Source organism: Callionymus lyra, chromosome 7 (assembly GCF_982586985.1).
Source record: "Callionymus lyra chromosome 7, fCalLyr1.hap1.1, whole genome shotgun sequence".
In the NCBI taxonomy this organism is placed as follows: domain Eukaryota; kingdom Metazoa; phylum Chordata; class Actinopteri; order Syngnathiformes; family Callionymidae; genus Callionymus; species Callionymus lyra.
Window position 1 is genome coordinate 29,943,975 of NC_141824.1, and position 12,658 is coordinate 29,956,632.

At 37.8% G+C, this 12,658-nt stretch overlaps 1 protein-coding gene across 1 annotated transcript in view; it reads right to left on the bottom strand.

Moving 5' to 3' along the window:
• Positions 1–12,148, bottom strand: part of esamb (endothelial cell adhesion molecule b) — a 47,546-nt gene extending 35,398 nt beyond the window's left edge. The window contains exon 1 of the mRNA XM_087795073.1: positions 12,072–12,148. Coding sequence (XP_087651199.1) covers positions 12,072–12,126 — 55 coding nt within the window. The 5' untranslated portion in view covers positions 12,127–12,148. The remainder of the gene's footprint in view (positions 1–12,071) is intronic.
• Between the last annotated feature and the right edge of the window lie 510 nt (positions 12,149–12,658).

Here is a 12,658-nt window from a genome sequence, read left to right on the forward strand (position 1 = left end):
AGTATTCAGTGAGCTTAAATAGTGAAATGAGTTTAGGACAGGGGGACTGAAATTTTAAACATAGTCCAAGTCATGAGCAGATATTCTGTACATTTATTCTAGATTCTTTATCAGCGATTAAGTGTTGTGTTAACAATGTTGTGATTGTCTCTAATTAAATAGCCACTAATTGATCCAATAATAAACATGAAAATTGTACTGAAAACAAGTTACAAACATGTAGTTCTAGGAAATCGTTTCACCTCTCATCCGAGAAGTTTCTTCAGTTCCAACCGGCTGGAGTTAGGAGCCAGTATAAATCCTGCTAGCGGCAAGAACAGACCGATAGGGAGGGCTGTGGAAATAATGTATGGGTTGAGTTGAAAACCAGGATATGTTCTGGCTCCTAACTCCAGCTCATTTGGAACTGAAGGAACTTCTCGGATTAGTGATGAAACGTGTTCCTAGAACTCTGCACAGTCCAGTTGACTCGCCTTCAAACCACTTGGATAACCATGACCTGGATCAATGACAAACTTCACCGACAGAAGTTACTAACATTGTACTCTTTAAACACAATACTCTTTACTTTTCTCCATCAACAGTCATTTCACTTCAAAGCAATGTTAATTTTGTGAAACAATTATCATAAAATGTCATGTCAGTGACATTTTCAGCCTCATGCTAGTGAATCAATCTATATCTATATCTATATCTATATCTATATCTATATCTATATCTATATCTATATCTATATCTATATCTATACCAATACCTATATCTATATAGATATTGATATAGATATAGATATATTGTAGAGGAAATTATAAACGCCAGGCAATTATCATTCTATCAATATTATTTGACCTCAAGGCCTGAGTTTGACTAATGTGCTTTAGGGTTTTCTTAAATATACAAATTTAAAGTTGTGTGAGCGCCCTAGTGTAATTATTGGAATTATATTCTAGTGTGAGTTGTTCTATAACTAATTTGACGTTACAGACACAGACAGACTGCATCAATATACCTATTTCTTAAGTCGTCTTGTAAAAATGAATCGTGACTCAAATGAATACAATTAACGCTTGAACCATCTGTGTGCAAACAGCCCATAATAATGTAGCCATGGTCCTGGAGCCTAATGAAACATGAGATCATTCACTTCCAATAAGCATGTTTTGTTCATCTCCACGCTCATGGTGATTTTCCTATCCTCCGACTTTACCAGAGCCCAAAATGCAGACACTGTCTTCTTGTTCCAATTCTGTTCACAGAAATTTGCTGCTTCAGTGTGTGAATATTGCGACCCAATCGCTCTAAATAAAAGTTCTATCCCTTTCGCTCGCTTTCAAATTATATTTTTCTAAGAGACTTTAAGCATCTACCCAAAATAGCACTGCATAATGAGCCACGCAATCCACTGCTTTGGGAACTGGGGAAGCACACAGTGGTGCAGGAGAACATGGACATGCTTCTGCTGCAGCAGCTTCGTCTTTCTGTTGTGATCAGAAATATTCGCTTTTCACACTCATGGCATAAACATGTGAAACACTTGCTTCATGATGGCGTTGAGCACGGCCAAAATATCATTTGCGTCACTGAATGCAATCATCACTTTCAAAGATTATAGAATCTTCCTCAAGTTACACAGACGTGGCCTCGAAGTGAGACTACAGTACCTATCTTTACTAATGCAGACGTGCAGCCTATATTTTTGCACCTGCACCACTGTGAGTCACACACCCGTACATTCAAGCTAAAGTCCATCATATAGCTGAGAATAGATTGTTGATTGACGCCCCGGCTAACTGTCATGTGGTTACAGATAAGATTTTGGTGTCATGCTGAGATTATCACATCGTACACATTTATCCAGTTCACACACCTGAGTGAATCTGTGCACAACAAACCAGGAGCTGGACAGTCAAGACAAATCTCAAGTTAGACACTTTCCTCTTCGGTGATCATGTCCAGAGCCTTTCATCAGTTAAAGCAGTATTACAGTGTCAATTTATCATTTCTATTTTTGTTCTTTTTCTTTAATTTATTTGTTTTATGTTTTTGGGATTTTTATTAGATCTAAATCAGCTGTAGGGAGAGAGAAAGATACAAACATTTAACAGGATCACTCTGTTAAATACTCTCTTAAGCCTTGGATAGAGCTACTTTTTGCTCAAAAATACTGAATGTGTTGCAGCTTTCTAGCATCCAAATGATTTCTCTGAAATAATTCATTGTGTCGTGATATGTTGCAGATGAAATCCAGTCACTAAGATTATGCTGTTTGTATTCAAGCTGTTTGCTGTCTTGGTAACTTTATTTTGCCTCACTCGGATATAAGCTTTTTGTATTACACTCATACCTCTCAGTTGTCTGCATGCATAACAACAACACTGTTGTGTCTACACGTGCACTACTGTGACATAGACTGAGAAGCATTTTGTGCACATCTGACACCACTGACTAAGTCATAGAACCATACTCCAGATTGCATCAGGAATGACCGAAGCCATTTGCAGTCCTTCGAAGGTTTCATGCGGCCCATGTCCTCTGTTATAAACTACATTATTCAAGAGAGAGAATGGAAAATACACATTGAAATTGGCCTAAACAAAGTATTGGTTGAAGATAAACATGCTTTTTTTTACTCCTGAAAAGTTAACATAGTCTGAAAAAAATAAATTGTGCCCCCAATAATAATGTCTATTTATTTATATTGTGCAACATAAGTAAAGTTAGTTTGTCCCCTGAATAGAACATCCACAAGTGATGCATTTTATTTGTAACAAATTGATCTTGTTGGTGTGCTCTCAAGGATCTGGAAAAGGCTGAACTGGAGGGTCGTGGATTTGCTCGATCGACTGAGAGATGTGAGGTTATCCGGTTGACAGTCAACTGTGTGTTTCATTTCCCTGCAGACAGTTACAAGCTTGAGGATTATCTTTCAACTTCTTGTTAGAGTGACACAGAAACAGAGCAAATTAAGTAGAGACGAATTTAAACGACTTCTACTTCAAAGTTTCCTTCAAGGATAGTCTCTGAAAAGTAGCACATCTATTTAACCAATCATCATCCCACTCATCTGTGTGACAGCTTCAGTGTGAGCTCATGCTTAACAACTGTACAACATTTTACTCCCTCTTCTGCGCTACAGAAAGTGGAAGTTATTCCATCTTAATGAGTTTCACGTTCTGTCCTGACCACACCAGAACAAAACATGATTAAAGTTATGAGAACAGTGCCTCTCTTCCGAGTCCTCCCGTGACTAGCTCCAAAATGAATGAAGTTGTATTTTAAATTACGGGAGTCTGCTGTGGATGGCAAATCACCAAAGCTGCATTCTGCTCCGAACATCAAAGCGCAGCATTTTCCAAAGTAAAGTGCTGATTGCTGTGTTCATGTAATGATAGCTCTTTTTTTCTTTCAAGTTGGGAAGAAAATATTAACGTCAATGTCCTTCAGCTAAAAAGTGCCGGGCTTGAAATTAAGAGTATTGTACTTTGGAAGTGAAACCTGGCAGACTGTGACAAAATCTTAATACATGAATGTATTCCGGTCAGGAAGCTAATTATTTGGTGGTAATTGCTGGCATGTTAATTTGGCTAAACTTGTTTCATCCCGGTTTTAAATCAAAGCAAGAATTTAAGGTCTACTCAGCTTTAAAATTCATTTTATACATGTGGAAATCAGAATAGAGTCTCAGAACCTGTGGGTCATTCACATATGTTGATGAGTCGGTTAAGCCTCACATTTGATATTTAAATGTTAGATAAAATCTCATTTTACACGACATGTTTGCAATCCAGTAATTGCGTAATATTTTAAATATATTAAAAACAGCCAATACTTTAAAGACAAATATATACATTGACAGAAAACCCCACAGGTACATGATTGTGAGGTTTCTGTGGGCAGGTTGGGTCGGTAAGAGGCCTCTCCACACATTCACAGTTGAGTTGACTGGATGTTTGCATGATGGCAAAGTATCTCGATAACTCCCAATATATAACTTAGCAAAACAGGGTGGAAAAAAATACAAATAAATTAGAAGAAAATGTTACTATTTACTCAGAAAAAAAGGAAATAACTACCACAATTAACCAAAGCAAAAAAAAATGGGTCTCCTTGTTTTTTCTTCCTTAAATTAAATGCATTAAGCTTAAATCATTTGTTAACCTCCTATTTATAACGACATTTTGTACTTTAGACTGTTTTTAATCGTACCTTTATCTCTAATACGACGCCACTGAATAGCTGTCCTAAAGTGTAAATCCTTCTTACTCAACAGGTCAGGTTAATTCGTATTCACCACCGATTGTGAAGCTGCTGCCTTCATTATCTTCTGGCCATTAAACTTTTGGAAACTTGTGAGATCAGAGAGCAAATGTGTGACGGGCAGATTTAGATCGTCTCAAAGAGCATTTATGTGACCTTGGCTGCACCCGAGCAAACTGTGAGTGAAGTGTTAAATGACACACTGAGTCGAAAATAAGTTGTCTTGGCCATGCGCTCGAGAACACACTGTATATTGATGGGTCTTTTTCTTTCCTTTTTTTTTTTTGATTGACGTCAGTCTTTCTATTTACTGAACTGTTGATCATGATGTAGAGTAATGATCTGTTGAGAGACTCCACGGTTCAGTGGTCTTCTACCATTAGCACGGTACAAAGATGAGCCCACGCTCGCCTGGAAGACTGGAAAGTATTCCTCTGCTCATCATCAGGTCTATTGCACACAACCTTAAGTTAGTGATACCAAGTAGATCCCAGATATAAGTGGAGCTCATGACCCCTTTGTAGAATTCTTAGTTTCGCTTTCTGACATGACTGGAGGATTGCCACATTTCCCCTGTCTCCATACCTTACATCTGCCAAATCCCTTGAATTCAAATATATAATAAGAAAACAAAACTCTTGATCGCATCAGTGTACTTTCAAGCAGTAATGTTTTGGAAGAACAATAACTTAGTTTAGTTCAACTTAGACACAGCCAGCAGTTCAAATTATTATAATTTTTTTTGGCTTGTTTGAAGGCTTATTTTTTCATACTACATGACTGAGGCAAGAGTTTTGATACCGAGAGACAAACTTTACTTTTTTTACCTCAAACTTTCAAACTTGATAATCAATAAATATTCTTTGCATGGGCCCTGCTAACAAATGCCTGGTGGTTGATGATCACTGTGACCTAAACATCTGGGGATATAACCATAAAACATGTACTTTCAGCCTCAGTTATCCTTTTAATATAGTAAGTAAGTAAGTAAGTAATATTTATTTATATAGCGCTTTTCGAGACCAGGGTCACAAAGCGCTTTAACAATCAAAACAATACTCAAAACAGTACATACTTCAAAGGTCAAGACAACACCGAGAACAACACAGGAGTTCGAGAAATTCAAGGAAAAGCCTGAACAAATAGAAACGTCTTAAGATGTTTCTTAAAGGAGTCAGTAGACTCCATCAAGCGCAAAGAGAGAGGAAGATTGTTCCAAAGCTTAGGAGCAACAGCCTGAAAAGATTTCTCTCCTCTGGTCCTGAGCCGTGTGCGTGGAACCATAAGTAGATTCTGATCCACAGACCTCAGAGACCGAGCTGGGGTGTAAGGCTGGATCAGATCAGTGATGTAAGGAGGAGCCTGACCATGAATAGCTCTGAAAGTAAGAACCAGAATTTTAAAGTTGATCCTGAAAGAAACTGGAAGCCAGTGAAAATATAGGAAATTAAAATCTTTATAGTAGGAGAGATGTTCAAGTATCGTGGTATTTTGATGAAAGAGCTGAGTCAAGAGGCAAAACTAGAAAATGTCCTATCTTTGTTAGTTAGTCATTGAATGTGTTTTGTCAAACAGGGCTGTACATACAAACAGATCCGGAGCTGGATTTACTTTTTACCAGTGTGGAAACAAGAGTTGTGACTTGACATACTTATGTAAGTCTTGAGTTGACCTGGCTCTTCATTGTTTTCTGTCGCCCGAGTTCAAATCTGGGATGGATCAATATAAATTGAGTACCGCATCCATCAAATCAAGGTTTTGATAACATCAGCTTGATGAAGCTCACCAATCATCCATCTTTAACTGTCACTAACAACCAAACTCTCTTCACATCAGTCAGTGCTTGGATACATCAGTGTCAAGAGAAACATCTGTTGTGTGTCAGCACATCAGAAAATCCGTGCATCAACCTTCTCCAGCATGTGCAGCAACACGGGCAGTTAATGTGACCTACTTTTGCAAGGAAACCTTTAGGTAGTCTCTGCTTTTTTCCAGCTTACTTCTCTCCCATCTTTAGCCTCTGCATGGGTCGTGTGCCCACTGTGTTCAGGGTGGACAAAATGGACTGCAGATAATTAGGTCCGACACCCACACGAAGCCATGTCTCATTTTAACAAACAGTGCCACTGGTGGCAGGTCGCCTGCCTCAGCCAAGGAAGATGAATTAAGCTGGATAATGTGACAGCAAGTATGACCATCATTGAAAAGACAACTTGTTTCCACCATTAAAGTTGCAGATACCTTTTCTTAAATAACAAGGATTTCATATAGGCAGCCTTCTGCTAAACAAATATTATTCATCCGGAACCCAAAATAACAGGCTTATTGGGCTTGAAAATAAACATTACCACTTTATTTAAAATGTTGCTACAGGAATTATTTATTCCTGGCTCTTGTAATTGAAGAACAAATATCAAAAAATGTACAAACAAACAAAAACCTGCAATTAAACTGAATAAATCAGCAGACCAAATAATTCATATGAATTTATTCACTTCAAATGAGCGAGAGGAAAAATAAATGATCATCCAGCATGATAATCAGCACACCTGTTTTTTGATTTTTCATATAATTTATCAATTATAACACAGATATTTTAGCTTGTCTTAAACTTAAACGATCCAAAGCACAAATCATTATTTGTATTCCACCCTGTCAAACCTGTCTCATTCTAGATTCTTCCTTATCATCTGATCGCCACATCCAGAAAACTTTTCATTCCTGTTTATCAACTCAAATAATTAAAAAAACAAACCCATGCTCAATAAAAAAAATCTGGGAAAACTCTGCATACCCTCATCTTCCCCCATCTTTATTATTAAAAATCCTCTTTTGCATCTGAGATCCTCCCAGTGGCAGCGGCACCACAGTGGCACCAGTGACGTGCGGTGAGGTTTATGGTTGGTATATAAACCCAAAAGGGTAACTTATTCAATTGGCTACTGGTTATTTCATATCTCAGAGACTGATGTCCTCACCTCCATGCCAGTTAAAGCATAAATCTGTCATCTTTCACAATCTCATATAACTAAGATAGTTTTAAAAAATATGATTTGATTATTAATTTCTCTAAAAGACTATTTTGAATTGTTTGTGATATTTTGCGGGATGTTAGTCTACATCCTCCAGATCTTTGGCTTTATTAAAATGTGTATACATATTAATTTATAGCTTTATAAACCTGTGATCTTTAACAATGACATTAGAGTACGGCTGTGATAATAAAGTATTACAAGGAAGACGCAGCTGATTAAATGCTATTAATTTTAAAGCCAAATGTTTATTTCCTTCTATTTAGCAAGAACTCTCTAGATTTTAGATTTTTTTTTGGCTCAGGAGTGAGGAATCCAGAGTGATAAGTAGCTTAACAGCATTATGATGTCAGGTCTGTATTTGTGTTAAAATGTTAAGTTATGATGACTTGATCACACATTGTTCTCAATGTTGACTAGTAATATAAGATAGACACGCCTTTTGTTGCTTCTGGTTAATATTGCATGTTGCCTTCTGTGATTGGCTAGATTTAGGCAAAAGGAATAAAGTTTATTATCAAGAAGAATAAATATTGAGTATCAAATGGATCAATATAAGCTGGAGAAAAACAAGGTGTATTTTATTTTACACTAGGGTAGTTTTTCAATAATGTAAAGTATTTTTCTTACTCTCATCTCCCTTTCAATACGATTGAAATTAAAAACCTTTCTGGTCTTACATTTATCTGTAGATAAAGTCAATACGCCTGTCATTTGCCACACAAACCTCCATTACTTTGTTGTAAAAGTCCACCTTATTTCCTCACCAGTTGCACATGTGGTGTGTATGTGGCGTCTCCTGGCACTCTCTGGGGTTATAAATACACCTCCTTTCACTCACTGCCAATAAAGGCGGGGCCACATTACCCTAGAAAAAATCTTTTTTTCACATCCAAGTCATGATGAAGGAAAAATACAATTATACAGTAAAATTCAGCTACTTATTTCAGCATACAAATGTAAATGCACAGGATTTTAGCACAATTTCCCTTATATTTGTTCTTATTAATATTATATATATATATATATATATATATTAAAACCGGTTCAATGGAGTTAATATAAATGAAAATGCCCTTTAGAGAACACGGTATATCTTTGTACCGATATTTAAAACACACCAACCCTTGGTCAGAAAACTAATTTAATTTAATTTTTTTTGTTTGTTTAATCATTTAAGACTTAATCGTAATTACTCAAACTGGAGGCTGCTGGCACGCAGCAGCAACCTCTACACTGCCCTGAGGTCGACTTAATATTTTAGCTTTAACTGCGATCTTGTCCCAGATCATTAAGTGAATCCTAAAAAGCAACTGAGCATTAAAAGATCTCGTTTGGGGCTTGAATAAAACAGCAGGCGAGCTGCTCTTTTTGATCAATATCACTCGATTCTGCTCATTTGAAGTCAGACGCACAACCAACAGTTTAGCGACGACTCACTGATTCTAAAGTTTCTGTCCGACAGGCTTAAGCTGCTGTCAGAGATGTGAAAAGAAATCCATCAAGTTGACTGGGAAAACCTTTAGACGCCCAGCGGCTGGTGATGAGATGGTGTTTGGGACCCGCCTTTCCATTTATTTCTGTCAATGGATGGACAAGGACGAAATGTCCTCTTTGGACTGACTGATTTCATAGAAAAATATCTCGGTAAAATGTTGTCTCTCATTAACAGAATTGAAGTTTCTGTTTAGCATAGCTGCGAGCTCAGGGGACACCACTGAATACATTCTCCAACTTTAGCAAAGAGTTGAAAATAACACAGACTTAATAAAGATAGCAGTAAAAATACTGTCATGCTGAGAAAGCAAAGATTGCTACTTCAAAGTAATGTTGTTAAAGTGTTGACCTGAAGTGACCTAAAAGTTGATCCCCTTCCAGAAGGCTTATTAAGCAGTGGTGTAGTCGGGCGTATATTTCTCATTGAATTACAAGTTGATTAAAGGTTCCTCTAATCTTTAAATGTTTCATTTGGCTTCAGACACAAAAAGTAAGTAAGTAAGATATAGGTAATGGTTATTTGTAAAAAAAAAAAAAGAAAAAAAAAAAAGTAAATTCCCTGAATAATTTTGGTTTGTTGTGATATAAAGAAAACCTTCTTTGGTGTGGGTCACCACAGTATGGGATGCCGTCCAGAACTACTGTAGCCCCAAACCAGATTTAGCGTAGTCCGGAGTTAAGCGGAGTGAGATCACCTTTGTCATATCTGTTTCGTCTTAAGCTTCTCTAATGCTTTATTCAGTTATTCAAACCTAGTTAATGACATTAAGAAACTCTAGCTTCATGGATAAAAACATTTAAAACACTGTATTGTGTGGTTAGCTGTTGGAAAAGATAACACTTTTCAATACATATTTTCTAGAATGGGAGGAGATGATGGTTGTGGTTATGGATGTTGACTTGCAGGAGTGTGTGTGGGCAAGAGAGAGCTCATTTATGTGTTGCCAGTAATTCCTTGAGGTTGGGCGGAATTAAACACCCACTGGAAACAACCTGCTTAGTGGCTTGGAAAACTTCACCATGGTCTCTCAGCAAGACCCATAATTCCAAAGAGGTCCACTGAGTAAAACTCTGAACTGGTTCACGTTGACAGTGAATGTCAGGGGGCTTCAAACTGTCTTGGTGTCTTAAGGGGTAAAACAACAAACAGATATGAATTAATGATCCAAAAGGTTGTTTAGTTTCCTAATCCCAGCAGTATCTGTTTGTCTGTGGATGATGAGCAACCTTGAAGTGACAGGTAAAACATAATGGCATCACAAGGGATTCAGACTCCTTCAGGTAAACTCCAGCATTTAGGCTATTTTTAACCTCTCAAGCGCCAACATTTGACTTCCGTGAATTTCTTTTTTTGTTTATTCAACCATGGAGCAACTATGCCCTCTTAAGATGAAGAGTGCTCCGCTGTGCTTAAAAGGCAGGCTCGGCAGCCTGGTTCACAGCGATACAAATTACATATTTCATGGATTGTCAGAAGGCTTGTTTTTTACTTTTTTACTCTATTTTTTCTCGCTCATTGTCTCTGAGGAAGGAGAACCCTCGGCACGTGCAGACACAACTTTGGCATTAGAGCAATACAGATAACTCAGAGAAATAAAATATTTAGACAACAAATGCTGAGGTTGCAGGTTTGAATCCAGCACCAGGCACCTCTCAGTGTGGGGTTTATCTATAATCCCATTTTAGCATTTTCAAAAGGTAGTCCAAGTTTCCTACCACTAAGATCTAAAAGGCTAACTTTTAAATCCTAATTGACCGCAGAAGAGACTGTCCTGCGATCAACTGGGGGTCCAGGGTATCTTGCTCCAAGTAGCCGGGACAGGCTTCAAACCCCTACGGAAATAAATAAGCGAATAACCACCAAAAATAGGAAAGGTTCTTCTTTTTATTTGCTACAATTGTTACAATTCGACATAGTAGAGCCACACAGTTGCAAGTGCTTATTTGTGTCATTGTAACTCAGTATAATAATAATCATTTATACCATGAAACCTTTAGCATTTTTTCTGGGGAGGCTGCTAGGCCATCAGCCTAAACCTTGCGCACTGACACTTGCAATGTGTTCTAGTAAGAAATGGTGTCAGGCAGCAGAAGAGAGACTAATAACTTCTGCTACAAACAAACTTAAAATATAGAATATATATGGACATTACTGACAAGCAGCATGGAGGTATTTAAATGTTTTTAATTGTGAGTTTTTTTGGAGGAAGAACAAGGACCAATGAGCTCCATTCACTAAATTCAAATGGACTCACATTTTTGTCTATAACTCTAAAAAGGAAGATTACACCAAAAATAATCCCAACCCTTAATTGTCATTAGGATGAGTAGAAAATGTGGAATTAGAATTTTGGGTGAACTATAATTTAATTTGGCAAATTGAAAGAGAAGAATTTAAACAACAATGTGTTTTCTTATTAAATGATGATTCCCGATTGTTTAACTGGGACCAAAAAACGAACTGTGTAGTAAATGTCAATTTAACCGTACAAGTTATGCTTTTTCTTTATATTTTCAATAAATTAAGTCATACACAAGATGAGTTTAGGGGGTCACCAAAGCAGGCAGGATATTTTTTAGACAGCATGCTTTACAAGTCATGTACATTGCAATAAATTATTTTAATTTTTAAATGCATGAACCACATAAGTAATGATGTATTGTTTTTTAACCTTTAACTCCTTTTTAAGTGAATCTTGTGGTTAAATGGTTGAAAGTGGACATATACGTTCAATGATAAAAAAAAAAAGACAGAAGAAAGGTTGTTGTTGGTTCCCCCTGTGTGAGGCACTTCATGTTCGCGTGTCCAGAGATCAGTTGGTCAGGCCGTCACCTCTTTGTCTTACTTTAGATGACCACGTTGAGAGATTAATACCCAGCAAGTCTCCGGATGTCTCAATGAAATCCATCTTGAGTACAGAGAAGACTTGAACAGTTTTGACACAACATGACCTCCACTGTGACCAAACCAAATCACAGCGTTTTTCATGGAGCGATCAGAGATTAAACATTTGGGCGAAAGTGCACAAATATACCCATAAAATAAATACTTTACACTTCATATGACTCTAGTCTCACTTCGAACCCATTGTCATTGGTTTCCCATTAATCATCAATATACTTGCATATATATTACCTATTTTCTTTAGATTGTTCTAAATTTAAAATGGATGGAAGAGGTTTGTCGAACCAACACGTGCGATGGATATATTGTCATTTTCCATCACACCTGTATGACTTTCACTTCCACTGAGTCACAGACACACGGATCTAAATGTCTCAGCTTACCTTGGAAAATCCATAACAACATCAGCGTAGCTCGGAAGCTGGTCCTTCTCTCCATGGCGCAACATCCACTGGCAAAAGTTAAAAGCCAAACAGCCTCACTGCAGAACACTCGGGTCTTCAGGAAACAACTAGGAGTCCTGGGATGAGAGTCGAGGGTCCAGCTCCACACGAGCGCCTGTCTTCCCTGCCATCCCACCTGCACGCGGCGGGTGACATGGCTCCTCTTCACCTCCACACACAGCCGCTCACACGCTTTTAACTTTCAAAGAGTAGATCCAGCCTCTTTTCTATCCCTTCACACACACACGGACACACACTCACGCGAGCACACACACTCCTCCTGTGAGCTGGAGGAATCAAGTCTGAAGCTGCCTTTACCTGGTAGCTGCTCTGTGTCGCCCCCTGGCTGCGGAAACAGCACATGGACCGTCGCAGATCAAGATTAAAGTATATCGGTCATTTATCAGACATTTCGTCTATATGAGCCTGGTGAGTTATGAGTCTCGATGTCGAGTCATTCATCTGAGGCATATGGTTTTCTGATAGAGAATATTAATCACATACATTAACATGGAGCACATGAAGTG